The sequence below is a fragment of the Gossypium hirsutum genome, chromosome D12 (assembly GCF_007990345.1).
Source record: "Gossypium hirsutum isolate 1008001.06 chromosome D12, Gossypium_hirsutum_v2.1, whole genome shotgun sequence".
Lineage (NCBI taxonomy): Eukaryota > Viridiplantae > Streptophyta > Magnoliopsida > Malvales > Malvaceae > Gossypium > Gossypium hirsutum.
The window spans coordinates 52,257,518-52,273,745 of record NC_053448.1 but is presented as its reverse complement, the minus strand read 5'-3'; the positions used below and the strand labels follow the sequence as shown (position 1 = coordinate 52,273,745).

The 16,228-nt window shown below is 34.4% G+C and overlaps 1 protein-coding gene and 1 long non-coding RNA gene across 2 annotated transcripts; one reads left to right on the top strand and one right to left on the bottom strand.

Moving 5' to 3' along the window:
• Nucleotides 1–3,553: 3,553 nt before the first annotated feature.
• On the bottom strand, nt 3,554–4,272 carry LOC121224215 (uncharacterized). Its single transcript, XR_005921825.1, has 2 exons — nt 4,127–4,272; nt 3,554–3,831 (listed from the first exon to the last, which is right to left on the bottom strand). It is a non-coding gene; the product is annotated as an uncharacterized lncRNA (long non-coding RNA).
• Nucleotides 4,273–7,986: 3,714 nt separating this feature from the next.
• Nucleotides 7,987–8,675, top strand: LOC107943836 (myosin-7-like). Its single transcript, XM_016877656.1, has 2 exons — nt 7,987–8,250; nt 8,298–8,675. Exons 1-2 carry the CDS (start codon nt 7,987–7,989, stop codon nt 8,673–8,675), a joined length of 642 nt encoding a protein of 213 aa, XP_016733145.1.
• The last annotated feature ends 7,553 nt before the right edge of the window (nt 8,676–16,228 follow it).

Sequence of the window (16,228 nt, the reverse complement as noted above, 5' to 3'; positions counted from 1 at the left end):
TTTTAATTTACCCTTTTATTTATTTTAAATTCCAATTTAATCCTTTTGAACGACACCATTTTAGAGGAGAAGGGAAAATTTCCCTTCCAGCCCCTCTATGTAATTTGCTCGTTCAATTTAGTCCTCCAAATTTTATTTATTTGCAGATTGACCCCAAATTTGTTTACTTGTAATTCAATTTAATCCTTTTTTTATATTTTTCTTAAAATTAGTTAATTTTGTTAATGTAATTATTATTATTATTATTTTCATATGTAATTATTATTTTAGCTATAAATATATGTATACTTGTTTCTATGTGCGTATTTATATTTTTTTTTAAAAACTAATATTTTTCGCATATTTATTTTTTTAATATGAGGTAATTATTTTTATTTTATTTTATTTATATATAATTATTTTTTTATAATCTATATATGTTATATTTATCTTTGTATATATATGTATGTATACATATTAATATTCTTAACCAGTTTTTTATATACTTGTATATATATATATGAATATATTTATTTTTTTAAATGCTCAAATATATGTATTTTTTAACATTTACTTTATAATTTATATTTTATTTTCACAAATGCATTATATATTCTGCTTTTATAAATTTTAATCCAAAGTTACATATGTAAATTATGTGTATGGCTTTTAATTTCAATGTATATATTATGTGCCTTTTATTCTTTATATTTTGTTTATTTTCTTCATTCGATTATTAATTCATGTTTTCGTTTATATGTTAAAAAGAATTATTTTTTATGATTTATTTGATATTTTGTATGTGATTATTTTTATTATGCATATTGATTTTATTTATTCATTTATTTATATTATTTCTAGGCCTTTGTAATATTTATTATTGCATTGTATATTTAATATAGCATCACATCATTCTTTACTCGATTTCGAACTTTTCAAAATTGAGAGAATGCTTGAATTTATGATTTTCAAGGAAATTGAGTCCTAACGTATTGGGTTCCGATTTTCTTCGTTAAGTCTAACAATCGAGCATTTCTCTTTAATCAAAAAATAAGAATTCATTATTGGGAATTCAACATGTTGTGTCCTAACGTATTGGATGTGACGCATTGATTTCTCGAAATGAATTTATTTTTCTAAAAACAATAAAGGAAATATTCCGAATTTGGGATTTTAAAAGAATTGTGCCCTAACGTATTGGATGTGATTTCTTAAATCTTGGATAAGTGGATGTTCTTTTAAAGTAAATGAAATATTCTGAGTTTGGGATTCTAGAGGAATCGTGCCCTAACGTATTGGGTGTGATTTCTTAAATCTTTGATAAGTGGATGTTCTTTTAAAATTTTATTGTGCAAGTATTTTGGCCCAATTCATTTTGGGGAAAATTAGAATGATGTGCCCTAACGCATTGGATGTGGTATCTTCTTTCTCTGAAATAATAAGGGTCTTAATACGTAGCCTTTTAAGTTTTGCTAAGGATTACGTTTTTTCCAAATTCTCGACCTTAAGACACTAATTAATTAACTAGGTACCAATTTTGGGCGTTACGAGGGTGTTAATCCTTCCTCATACGTAACTGACTCCCGGATCTGTTTTTCTAAAACTCGTAGACCAAATCCGTTTTTAGGTGATCCAATCACACCCTAATAAAGATTGGTGGCGACTCCCAATTTTAATTTTTTTAAAAAGTCGACAACCTAAAATTTTTTGTTTTCAAAAAAATGGTTTCGACATCATCTACGTGTATGTCATGTGAGTAAAATTAACAATCGTTAACTTTTTATCCATTTTAAGGTGATTTGACAGAAAAATATATAAGTTCAAAAACTAAAAAAAAAACATTAATATTTTTAAGCATTGATTAATAATATATTTGGATGACATATAATCCTAACATTAAGCCAAAAAATAATTATTTTAAAAGCTGATCTTGATTCTGCCTTTCACTTCACTTTTTCTTTAGATTCTGATTCTATTAAATGTTTCATCTCCTCAATCGTGGTACACTTAAACTGAGGTTTTGGATAACCAATACCACTATACTTATTTCCTCTCAAATATGTTTTAATGTTGTAGTTGACTTTGATTCCATTTAGTAGTGTTTTTTTATTGTTTGTAATAATTTGATTTGATTTTCGGTTTTTTTATTATAATTTTTTTATTATGAGTTTGAACATTATTCGATTAAGTTTTAAAGTATTTTTTTATAAATATTTTTTTTTAATTTCAATAAGATAAAAAAGATTAAAACATGTTGGGGCTCTTTGTACTCTTTTCAAAATTAAATTTTTATTTATGTACTTTAATTTTGAGACATTGAATCACTATATTTTTTTATTTAAAATTTTTGGTCCCTTCATCTAATTTTGCTGTTAAATTTAATGGTATTAAAGGTAAAATAATTTTTTAGCCCTCAACGATTACAGTTTTTTATCAATTTGATCATTACCTTTAAGAGTGTATAAATATTTTTAAAATTTATTTTTGTCATAATTTAATAAAAACATAAAATACATATAATTGTTAAAAATAAAAATTATAATTTTTAAAAATATATATTAAAAGTTCTTTAAAATTCGAAAAATAAAAAATAATTTTAATTTAATTTAATTTTAAAATATAAACAAAATTTTTAAAATTTAATATTATCTAAATCAGACTTTAATCAAATTGAAAACCAATTAAAATATAATCTAAGATAAAAAAAATCAATCCCATTCGAAAACGCAACAATTACATATTAAATTCACAGTCAACATCCTTTACAAAGGCAAGTCAGCTACACATAAAGTATACTTTGGTTTCCTATGTTAAAATTATAAATAAATAAATAAAAACCCTTATGAAACATAATGTGGGAATTGAAAAAACTGCTCAAACAAAGGACATTCATTGAAGCTAACATGATTGTAAGATCCAACAAAGGATGAAACCTAAAAAGACCACAAAGGCAAAGGCAAATCGAAAGTCAAAGGTTTAAGCTTTTATTTCAATTCCATCAGGTTGATCTTGAATTTAGAATATTTGTAGTTTAATTGACTGGGTTGAACAATAGATAATTTGATTAATTCATTTTATACACAACTCCAAATAATAAATACATAAATGCAATTTTATAGGAGGAGAGGTGATTCCTTCCATAGTACAATATGTCATATAAATACATAAATCTCATAAAAGTCATTATAACATCCACAACATTCAAGATGCATGCATGTATCATAACAATTTATCACTTTAATTTTTCTCTTCTTCTTCTTACTTTAATGATCATTACACTTCATGAAAATTTACAAGTTAATATCACCACTTTAATTTGCGATTCAATGATAATGCTTAACAATGTTACTCAATGGACTAACTTACTAATTTTCATAAAGTATGAAGATCAACTTCTGACAAAATTAAAGTAAAAAGTTTTAACTTCTCAATTTTCATAAAGTAACGATAAAATTATATTTTTTTTAATAAGTGTTCGCATGCTTTATACTTAAACCTATTTTAAACATATTTTTATTACATTATCATTATGACATTTAAATCCAAATATTCACTAATCTTAATCTTAGTGGTATTGTTCTTAATTATTTTTAATTTTATTAAAACCTGTAATAGGGCCCAATTGACCCAGGCCCTACAAATAATAAAACAAACACAACAAAAGCAATAGCAGGCCCAATATCGGGCCCAATACCCAATTTCAACCCTAACCCAGCAAAAACATTTGCTGAAACCCTAAGAGCCTCCATATGTCCTAGCCGCCGCAGCCTCCATGCCTCCATTAACTTCTCCAAACGCCGTACAACTCGGAGATCGACCCCTCTCCACGCACGTCACCTGCAAAAACACGGACTTAGAGAGTCCCAGAGAAAAGAAACAGCATTTAGATCATTTTATTTTCTTTATTTTCGGCCTATAAAAGGCCTATCAAAATCTGTAAAAAATTGGGGGGAGAGAAAAAAGATTCAATACGAGGGCAAGTCGGGCTTTCTTAAAAGAAGAGTAAATACATATATCGAAGGGTTTTTACAAAGGTTTCTTCTTTTCGTTTTTTCAGTATTTTTTATTATTTTCATATGTTCTATTTTCTTTTATTTTCATTTTATTTTTTGTTTAAAATAACATAAAAGAAAGAGGGAACGCTTACCGGTGCCGCCACGGTGCGCCTTTCTCCGCCGTGATCGGAGACTGAGGTGACCAAGGGCGTGGGATGGCCTTGGTTGGTAGTGGCGCAAAGAATGGGTTGGGAGAAACCCAACAGAGCCACTGAGTTTTTTTTTTTAAAAAATTGAAGCAGAATGATTTTCTTTTTATTTTTAGTTTTGTTAAAGCATAAAGAGGACTCAAGAAACGGCGCCGTTTAGCTTTTTGGGGGGGTCCGCGCATCTCCACTTAAATGGGGAAATTGCGCAGTTAGCCCTCCCCCTTTTGTGACGCGTCTTAATCAAGTTTTTTTTCCTTTTTTAAATTTGGCCCAAATATTTAATCGCGTGACGGTTTAACCCAGTGCTGCGCAGTATGTAGGAGGGATGGGTTAATTCCCCTTTTGGTCCTCCATTGTTTCCAGCGCATTTAATTTGGTTTTTTTTATTTGTTTCGAATTTGTCTCTGTTTTCTCGCCTTTCGTTCGATTTAATCACTTTTTTGGGGCTATTTTTATTTTTATTTATTTTTATTTTTTTAAAACATTATTATTATATTATATATTATCATTATTACTATCATCATCTCTATCTATATTCATTCACATGCATTTTTCTTATAATATATATATGCATTTTCCTTATATGGTATTCACATATTTTTTTTATAATATATATATGCTTGATTTACATTACACGCCTACCTATATATTTTATACGTGTGTTTATTTTTTTATTTTTCAACTTATATATATATACTTTTATATTTTTTAGTTTTTTTATTTTGTAAACATGTGTGCGTATTTATATATATATATGTATTATTCTTCCTAATTTCTTTTTATACATACATGTTCTAAAATATACATTCATTTCCTATAGTATATACATTTTTTTAAAATACTTTTTTACCATTCTATTCCATTTTCTTGTATATATACATACTGTATAGACATATAAGTATTTTGATATACATATATATAATTTCGTACTTTACCAACGCACATATACTTATGTCTTTTTATTTTTTCGTAAACATATACCCATGTGCATACTTTATCCATTTATTTTATTTTCATGATTTTCATATACATATATACACGTTTTTTATATTATTTTTTTTTATATATTACATTACTTTTTTTTTGTGTATCCTTGTATAGGCGAGTTAAATATATGTGCACACATACTTGCAAGTTTACTTGTATACTATACTTGTATATATATTTGTAAATATTTATGTATATATGCTTTAAATTAAAGGATCTGCATCATATTGTATATAAACCCTTTTAACATACCCTTTTGAAAATACATTTTGGTTTTAACCATTCGTCAAAATTATTTTCTCGATTTAAAGGTTTTTTTGAATAAAAGCTTTTTTGGAAGTTTGGAATTTTCGAGGGAAATTGAGCCTTAACGTATTGGGTTCTGATTTTCTTAGTCAATCTTAAATAACCAAGGATATTCTTTATTCAAGATTAATGCATAAAAATCATTTTGGGAACTTAACTTGTTGTGCCCTAACGTATTGGGTGTGGCATGTTACTTTCTCGAAATGAAGATTTTCGTATGGAATAAGAGAGATATCCAAAGTTCGGGGATTATGAGGAATTGTACCCTAACGTATTGGGACTCAATTTCTTTACATGACTCAAACAATTGGTTATCCTTTTGCAAATTTCATCATTCAAGCTTATTTTAAAATCATTTTTAACTTTCGACACTAAGACATTAAATTGTCAATTTGGTACCGATTTTAGGGCGTTACGAGGGTGCTAACCCTTCCTCGTGCGTAACTGACTCCCGAACCTATTTTCAAAACTTGCAGACCAAAATAATTTTTTAAGGTGGGCCGGTCACACCTTAATAAGGGATCGATGGCGACTCCAGTTCTATTTTTTTTAAAAAAAGGTCGACAACTAAATTTTTGTTTTCAAAAAGACGGTTTCGACAGCTTGGCGACTCCACTGGGGACCGTTAGAGAGTCGAGCCAGAAATTGATTCATTTTTTTGTCTTTGTGTCGAACATCAAAAGTTCTTAAAAAATTCATGATTTCCCTTCATATTTTTTTTACCATGGTGTTGGAAACTTTGCATTCGCATTTTGCATTTTACCCTTAAGTGGGAGCGAGAAACTAGTCCTTCATGAGGTTTTCACCTCCGTGCAGGGTAGTGGACCGCTTCCGGGATATATCCGTACCTATGTCTTCGTAAGGTTTTCATCTCCGTGCAGCCATAGGGAAATGTGTCCCCCTGAACTGAACTCGATCTGTATGAGCCTATAATGGGTGAGGATCGAGGAATTTGCTGGTTTGGGTACCCTTACTCTAGAAACTAAACCTCATATAGTGAGCTTTAGGAACTTGACCTAGGTAGAACTATCCCAAAACCCTAGGGGTTTCCTGTTTAGGTGTTTCTTGCTATTTTATGTTTGTTTATATCTTTATATGTGATACTGACTTGGGTTTCTTTTGTTTTATTTGCATGACATCATGATAGCATAACATTTCATCCTAAAAGGGCATTAGTTCAAATTTGGTTGCTAGACAGAAAGCTTATCATGGAAAAAGGGTTTCTTGATAAGGTGGAAGATAATGCGGCTGTCCAAACTTGGTCTGAGACAACACAGCATGAGAAATGTGATAGTTTGGCCGAAGGATATGTGTCAGAGTTGTGGGACTTCACTCGTGTTAGTGTGACTCAGAATAACCTACAGGAACTAAAGGAAATTTGGGATCAGTGGAATGATGAGATTAAGCAACTCTTCTACTCTAGCTATGGAGACCTACCTTACTTGCTTGACGTAAAGGTGGATAAGCGCCTGTTCCGTGCCTTAGCCCAATTTTGGAATTCTACTTATTGTTGTTTCACCTTTGGAAGTGTTGATTTAGTGCCTACAGTGGAGGAATACACGGCATTGCTTCGTTGTTCAAAAATTCAAGTGGACAAAGCCTATTCAAGAGCTGTTAATGTTCCAACTTTTCTGAAGAAGTTGGTGAATATAACTGGGATGAGTGAGCAATGGGTCGCAGCACGAATCAAACAGAAGGGAGATAGCAAATGTATTCCTTGGAAGAATCTGAGAGACTTAATTCAAGTACATCCAGACACGAAGAAGAGGGTTGATGTTTTTGCTTTGAGTATCTACGGCTTAGTTGTCTTTCCCAAAGCCTTGGGACATATCGATGAAGCAGACACTGATATTTTCGATCGACTTAATAAAGGAGTCACACCGGTTCTAACAATTTTAGCAGAAACCTTCAAGTCACTGAACGAATGTCGAAGAGTAGGTGAAGGAAGATTCATTGGATGTGCGTAGCTTCTCTTGGCATGGTTTCACAGTCATTTCAGGAAGGTTGATAAATTTTCTTATCGAGTTTTTTCTGAAACTTATTCGCCCTTAAAAGAAATAGTGGAAATACCGATGCAAGATGGGGCCTTAGAAGAAAGATGGATTGCAACTCTTCAAAATCTTCAAAAGGAGGACGTTGAGTGAAGAGCTCCTTGGTTGCTGTCAGATGAGATATTGTATAGATGTGGAGATTTCGATTGGGTTCCCCTACTTGGGATTTGGGGAGCTATTGGTTATGCACCATTACTGGTATTGAGGCAGTATAGATCGAGGCAGTTCGTACCTACAACCCAAGGACTAGCTCAAAGTGAGTTCTCGTATAAGTGTGATGGCTACAAGAAAAAGATTCGAGAAATGACAAATGCTTGGAGGCAGACTCGTCGATTGAAGAGATTGTCAGTAGGTCCGTCGATGACTCCTGAATATATCAGTTGGCTGGGTAGGAGGGTCAATGATAATATACCTGTACCAGGTCAATGAGATAGCCAATTAGTAGAAAAGCATGTACATATGGTCCCTTCTGAGCTAGAAATCATAAAACAAGATTTTGAAAGAAGAAATTCTGAACTTGTGAAGAAGATAGGGCAAATGGAAGAGGAAAAGATGAGTCTGAAACTGGATGTGGATGTTCAGAAGCTGGAAACCGAAGGCCTGAGGAAAGAAAAGCACAAAGCTGAGGAGGATTTGAATAGCTTGAAGATGGATTATAAGAGGCTACGTATGTCAATGAGAACTGCTGGATTGGGAAAAACCTCAGAGCAGTGGCGTCAAGAAGTTTAAGAAGAAAAGGTCAAGGCTGATGGTGGGAAAAGAGATTTCAGGAGGCTCAAAAGCAAAATAAGTCATTTGAGAGGAGTTTGTCCGAAAGCCAGAACGAAAATGATGAATTAAAAGCTAGGGTGGCCGAACTGGAGGCAATATTACAAGACTATGAAGCCAGAATTGAACATCTGGAAGCAAATGAAGATCATCAAAATGAACAGCTTCACTATCTTCAGGATCAAGTTGCAAGCAGGGATCACATCATGGGAGAAGCTGTGGTTCAGATTCAAGGGGTAGCTGAGCACTTGCAGACTTTGGCAGTACAAGCTGATGTACTAAGTGTGAAGTATGAATTGGAATTAGATCAGGGGCAGAAGTTGGCATCATTACTTAGAGAGATTAAAGTTCTAAGTGTTAGGGCAAAGCCGTATTTATAGCTGTTTTATGTAAAGAAATTTTTTCTCTAGTAAAGTTTTCTGAGTGGAATTGAATTATAATTAACGCTTTTTTTGCATTCACCTCATGCATCGCATCATATTCATTAGCATCACATCATATGCATTAAAGACCTTTATTAAATCCTAATAAGTTAAGATTATTGCTCAGTTAACCTGGAAACCAACCAACCAACCCGACACCGATACGACACTCGAGCAAAGACAAAAGATATGGATCAGAGATTAGAGAAGCTCGAACAGTACCAGAAGGAGATGTAAGATCGGCTTCAGCTACAAATGCAGGAGCGGTTAGACAAGATGAAATAAGAGATGTCTGAGAAGATGCGAGAATCCCAAGAAGATATAGTGGCAAAGTTAATCCAACTGATAACTAAGGGAGGTGACAAAGGAAAGGGCCCCATGGCAGATGTCGATGAGGGAAATGATGATGAACTTTTCTATCCTCCAGGTTTCACCCCTCCACATGAGCGAGCTCAAGCTGAACACCCGCGCAAATCTACCGTCACCATCATGCCTCAGCAATTTCGAGCTGGTATTCCGAACCTCCAAACTGGGCCGGGTTTTAATCCCGAAAATAATCCTATTAACTCTGCCGTTCCTGACTTTGATGAAGTGGTTGAGAAGGAAAGAGTGAAGGAGGAGTTACCGAGACAGTTAGAGGAGAGATGTAAGTGGCTCGAGGAGAAGTTCAAGGCGATGGAAGTCACTGAAAGTTATCGAGGCATTGACGCAAAAGAGCTGAGTTTAGTGCCAGACCTTGTACTTCCTCATAAATTTAATATGCCTGAATTCGAGAAGTACAATGGGACGACTTGCCCAGAGGCTCATATCACCATGTTCTGCAGGCGAATGGCTGGATATGTTAATAATGACCAGCTATTAATACATTGCTTCCAAGACAGCCTTGCAGGGGCAGCATCCAAGTGGTACAATCAGTTGAGTCGTGCTACGATTGGTTCATGGAGAGACTTGGCGTAAGCATTCATGAAACAATATAGTCATGTGACAGACATGGCTCTTGATGGAATCACCCTTCAAAACATGGAGAAGAAGTCGAGTGAAAGCTTCAGGCAATATGCACAAAGATGGAGGGAAGTCGCAGTCCAAGTCCAGCCACCGCTCTTGGAGAAAGAAATGACCATGCTATTTATTAACACACTGAAAGCCCCATTCATTACACATATGTTAGGAAATACTACAAAAAGCTTTTCCGACATAATTATGAATGGTGAAATGATCAAAAATGCGATAAGAAGTGGGAAAATTGATATAGAGGAGAGTAACAAGAGGTCAGTCTCAAAAAGAAGAGAAAATGAGGTGAACAACACGGGTTACTCTAAATCAGTTACTGTTCAGCCAAGAAAGGTGGTTGGTAATCAACAAAATCCATCGAGGCAAGATTCCGGCATAAAGACTGAAAAGTTCCAGTTTACACCAATCCTAGTACCGTATAAGGAACTGTATCAAAATTTGTTTGATGCACATGTTGTTTCCCCTTTTCATGTGAAGCCTCTACAACCTCCGTATCCCGAATGGTATGATGCGAACACACAATGTGACTACCACGCGGGAATTACGGGACACTCGATTGAGAATTGCACTACCTTCAAGAAGCAAGTTGAAAGACTTATCAACATGGGTATTATCAAGTTTGGTGACTCGTCTAGCGCAGGAAATCCGCTACCCAATCATGATTGAGGACGGAGGGACTGCAATGTATGAAGAAGTGGTGGGAAATTTGCACATGGATGCGATATATGCAGAAACAATTTAAAGGGTCCTTGTTAGATATTTGCCTTAGAGGTGTTCTAAATAATGAGACTGCGGAGGAAACCCCTGAAGTATTTAAAGTCTGTTAGAGTAATGTTCAGAACACACTTGTTGTTTTCAGCCTAGAAGCAATAAGGTTTTCTTTGTGAAATAGGCTCATGTCTGAACATTATTATTTTAATGAAATACATTATTGCAATCATCTTTGAGCAAATGTTCTTTCATTCTTTACGTTTTTTTCATTTTTTTGGATTTTTTTTTCTGCCAAACCATTCATTCATATTATTCATACATTCTTTTGTATATTCTCGGATACCTACTATGGGTCCCCAGAAATCAATGTCATGAGTGACGCTGCTACAGACTCAAAATTTCCTTTTGAGTGAGACATGTGTTTAGAGGGATCTCATGACTTTGAAGATGACATAGATTGTAGCTTATCTCCAGACTTGAGGAGGGTGATAGAATAAGAGGATAGACAGATCCTACATCACGATGAATTATCAGAAATTGTGAGCTTGGTGAATTGACATGATCACAAAGACGAGGCAGGACCTTATAGAGCTACCCCAAGAATTCAATGATGTCTTCACATGGTCATACCCAGATATGCTCGGGTTAAGCACTAGCTTGTAATCTGAATAACAGCATGATGTCAGAAATGGGCAGTAGGTTCAACATCGATGCTATGAACGATGCATTAAACTTTCTTTGCTGGGGCAATATCCTCCTCTTTGGCTTATCATAGCTTTACTCATTGAAGTCGAATTGTCATTTCTCTACATTTTATCCTAAGAGGAAGACCCGAAGGTTCGTCCCAAAGAATTTCACAAGAGGGAACTAGTGTTGAAAAAGATCCTTCCTATACAAAAGGATTTTAGAGGAAGATAGAGGCCAAATTAGAATGGTTCATATGTTATAAAGAAAGCCTTTTCTGGAGAAGCTTTGATCTTGAGTGAGATGGATGGTAAAAATTTACAAAGTTCTGTAAACTCAGATTCAATCAAGAAATACTCTGCTTAAAAAAACGTGGGACTAAGGTGAAAGCCTACAAAGGGCGCTTTGAGTCAAAAAAAAAAAGAGAAAGACCAAGTGAAACCCTACAAAGGGAGCCTTGAGTAAAAAAAAATGGAGAGGCTAAGGTGAAAACTCGCAAAGGGCGCCTTAGACCAAAGGGGATTTGAGTTAAAAACCTGAAAAGGGTGGCTCAAATATTGATCAGAATGGGGCATGAAGTAATCAGAGCAGATCAAATACTGATCAGAGCGGGGCATGCAGTGGTCTTGCTATACCTGAATCAACAGGAAAGGGTACGCGACATTTTGGGGGCATCGACAAAGTACTGTAGATCTCCTAAACACATGTTAAAGTCAGAATGGTCTTCAGAAAGTCTGTACTGAGAAGTTCAGGCTGCGATATCTAGGGCACCTAATCCTTATACTATTTTTGTTATTCTTGGAACACTTCATTCATTTCCAAGATATGCATTCCTAAATCAATTTCCTTGTTATCCATCTTTATTATCCTTGATAATTTATTCATTTCGAGCTATGCTCAAAGCCAACTCTATTCTTATCCATGATCTTTTTGCAAGCATGTTGCATTAGAATAATGGTTAATAGACTAATAAAACTTTCACAAGGGAAGTTTTGCATATTACTCTAGAAGTTTCTAAATAATACAGGAACCTGAAACAGGACTATTGTTTAGAACACACCAGGTTGGAAATCTAATAAGGAAAAGTCTAAATTCAGACTATCCCTTTAAATTTTGTTGCCTAAAACATCGATTGGACAAAATGGCAATGTGTCATGTTGGTCACAAGGCTTCAATGAACAAGCAGGCAATGATCACCGAATAATAAGAAGAAGTTGTTCTTGGAGAGGAACATTCTTCATTTGTGCATAAGAATTTGGTATGACACCCTGGGAATGGTGTAAGGGACCAAAGAATTTCATATCCCGTATCCTTGAATTGTGATAGTAAAGGATTGAGAAAAGACCAAATCTTTTTACTCTTGGGTGACAACGGGAGAAAGTTGGTATAAATTTTGCATCCCAATGGATCAAACTTGGAGGTTTACAGTGGGGGGCAATCTGGTCAACTGTTTCTTTCGAGACGCCAGCTGAGCAAGAGGGTGCTATAGCACATTAGCGATGAAACTTTAAATAAACTTTGAGTAATGATAACCTAAGTGAAAATGAGGGATCATTCTCGAAAAAATGACATTCTGCATTCATTCAAATGTCATTCATACACGCCTAGTTAGGAGCATTTGATTCATTTGATCATGACATCCTAATCATTAGGCATAGTTAGGTTCATAAAGTGAATTATACAGGTTATGTTCCCCAGAGAACAGATCGGTGAAATCATAAAGCCTTATCTCCCTGAACAACAGTGGAGCAGGTTGAAAAGCAGCAGGTCTTGTCTTTCTATATTGGTAGCGAAGTGGATCGAATATACAGATCTCGCCTTCCCATACTGGTGGCGAAACAGATCGAAGGAAAAAGTAGATCTTGTCTTCTGGCGTGAAGTAGATCAAAGATAACAGATCTCACCTTCCCATACTGGTGGCGAAGCAGATCGAAGGAATACAGATCTTGTCTTCATGTACTAGCGTGAAGTAGATCAAATATACAGATCTCGCCTTCTCATACTGGTGGCGAAGCAGATCGAAAGAAAGTAGATATTGTCTTCATGTATCAGCGTGAAGTAGATCAAAGTCAACAGATCTTGTCTCCCCATACTGGTGGTGGAGTAGATCAAAGAAAGCAGATCTTGTCTTCATGTATCGGCGTGAAGTAGATTAAAGTCAACAGATCTTGTCTCCCCATACTGGTGGTGGAGTAGATCAAAGAAAGCAGATCTTGTCTTCATGTACTGGCGTGAAGTAGATCAAAGAAACAGATCTTGTCTCCCCATACTGGTGGTGGAGTAGGTCGAAGAAAACAGATCGTGTCTTCATGTACTGGCGTGAAGTAGATCAAAGATAGTAGGTCTTATCTTCCTATATTGGTAGCGAAGTGGATCGAATATACATCTTCCCATACCGGCGGCAAAGTAGATTGAAGATTACAGATTTTGCCTCCCTAAGCAGTAGTGGAGCAGATCGAAGATGGCGGATTTTACCTCCCTGAAGTTGCAGTGGAGTATATTGAAGCCAGTAATTTTACCTCCCCGGTCGGCAGTGGAATCGATTGAAAAAGCAGATCTTGTCTTCATGTATTGGCGTGAAGTAGATCGAAGAAAGCAGATCTTGTCTTCCCATACTGGTGGTGAAGTAGATCAAAGATACAAGTCTTATCTCCCTGAAGTTGCAGTGGAGTAGACTGAAGTAACCAATCCTATCTCATTGAAGTTGCAATGGAGTGGATTAAAACCGCAGATCTCATCTCTCTGAAGTTGCAGTGGAGCAGATCGCGCCAGATTTATCTTTAAGTTGCAGCAGACCAAATTAAAACTATAAGTCTTGTCTCCCTGGAGTTGCAGTGGAGCAGATCAAAGATAGCAAATTGAGAAGCTACAACATACGAATCTTATCTCCCTGACATTGTAGTGGAGTAGATTGAAGTGCTAGTTCATGTACTTCTGAAGATGCAGTAGGAAGGAATAAAGCTATTTGAAGAAGAAAAACACCGAAGAAGTCGAGGCTCAGTAAGGCCGGGCTCAATTGGGCTTGTAGTCTTTGCTCTATTCCCGTTACACGACAATGAGCAAAGAGGGGCAGCTGTAATAGGGCCCAATTGACCCAGGCCTTACAAATAATAAAACAAACACAACAAAAGCAATAGCAGGCCCAATATCGGGCCCAATACCCAATTTCAACCCTAACCCAGCAAAAACATTTGCTGAAACCCTAAGAGCCTCCATATGTCCTAGCCGCCGCAGCCTCCATGCCTCCAGCAACTTCTCCAAACGCCGTACAACTCGGAGATCGACCCCTCTCCACGCACGTCACCTGCAAAAACACGGACTTAGAGAGTCCCAGAGAAAAGAAACAGCATTTAGATTATTTTATTTTCTTTATTTTCGGCCTATAAAAGGCCTATCAAAATCTGTAAAAAATTGGGGGGGAGAGAAAAAAAGATTCAATACGAGGGCAAGTCGGGCTTTCTTAAAAGAAGAGTAAATACATATATCGAAGGGTTTTTTACAAAGGTTTCTTCTTTTCGTTTTTTCAGTATTTTTATTATTATTTTCATATGTTCTATTTTCTTTTATTTTCATTTTATTTTTTGTTTAAAATAACATAAAAGAAAGAGGGAACGCTTACCGGTGCCGCCACGGTGCGCCTTTCTCCGCCGTGATTGGAGACTGAGGTGACCAAGGGCGTGGGATGGCCTTGGTTGGTAGTGGCGCAAAGAATGGGTTGGGAGAAACCTAACAGAGCCACTGAGTTTTTTTTTTTTTAAAAATTGAAGCAGAATGATTTTCTTTTTTTTTTTAGTTTTGTTAAAGCATAAAGAGGAATCAAGAAACGGCGCCGTTTAGCTTTTTGGGGGGGGTCCGCGCATCTCCACTTAAATGGGGAAATTGCGCAGTTAGCCCTCCCCCTTTTGTGACGCGTCTTAATCAAGTTTTTTTTCCTTTTTTAAATTTGGCCCAAATATTTAATCGCGTGACGGTTTAACCCAGTGCTGCGCAGTATGTAGGAGAGATGGGTTAATTCCCCTTTTGGTCCTCCATTGTTTCCAATGCATTTAATTTGGTTTTTTTATTTGTTTCGAATTTGTCCCTGTTTTCTCGCCTTTCGTTCGATTTAATCCACTTTTTTGGGGCTATTTTTATTTTTATTTTTTTTATTTTTTTAAACATTATTATTATATTATATATTATCATTATTACTATCATCATCTCTATCTATATTCATTCACATGCATTTTTCTTATAATATATATATATGCATTTTCCTTATATGGTATTCACATTTTTTTTTATAATATATATACATATATATGCTTGATTTACATTACACGCCTACCTATATATTTTATACGTGTGTTTATTTTTTTATTTTTCAACTTATATATATATATATATACTTTTATATTTTTTAGTTTTTTTATTTTGTAAACATGTGTGCGTATTTATATATATATGTATTATTCTTCCTAATTTCTTTTTATACATACATGTTCTAAAATATACATTCATTTCCTATAGTATATACATTTTTTTAAAATACTTTTTTACCATTCTATTCCATTTTCTTGTATATATACATACTGTATAGACATATAAGTATTTTGATATACATATATATAATTTCGTACTTTACCAACGCACATATACTTATGTCTTTTTATTTTTTCGTAAACATATACCCATGTGCATACTTTATCCATTTATTTTATTTTCATGATTTTCATATACATATATACACGTTTTTTATATTATTTTTTTATATATTACATTACTTTTTTTTGTGTATCCTTGTATAGGCGAGTTAAATATATGTGCACACATACTTGCAAGTTTACTTGTATACTATACTTGTATATATATTTGTAAATATTTATGTATATATGCTTTAAATTAAAGGATCTGCATCATATTGTATATAAACCCTTTTAACATACCCTTTTGAAAATACATTTTGGTTTTAACCATTCGTCAAAATTATTTTCTCGATTTAAAGGTTTTTTTGAATAAAAGCTTTTTTGGAAGTTTGGGATTTTCGAGGGAAATTGAGCCCTAACGTATTGGGTTCTGATTTTCTTAGTCAATCTTAAATAACCAAGGATATTCTTTATTCAAGA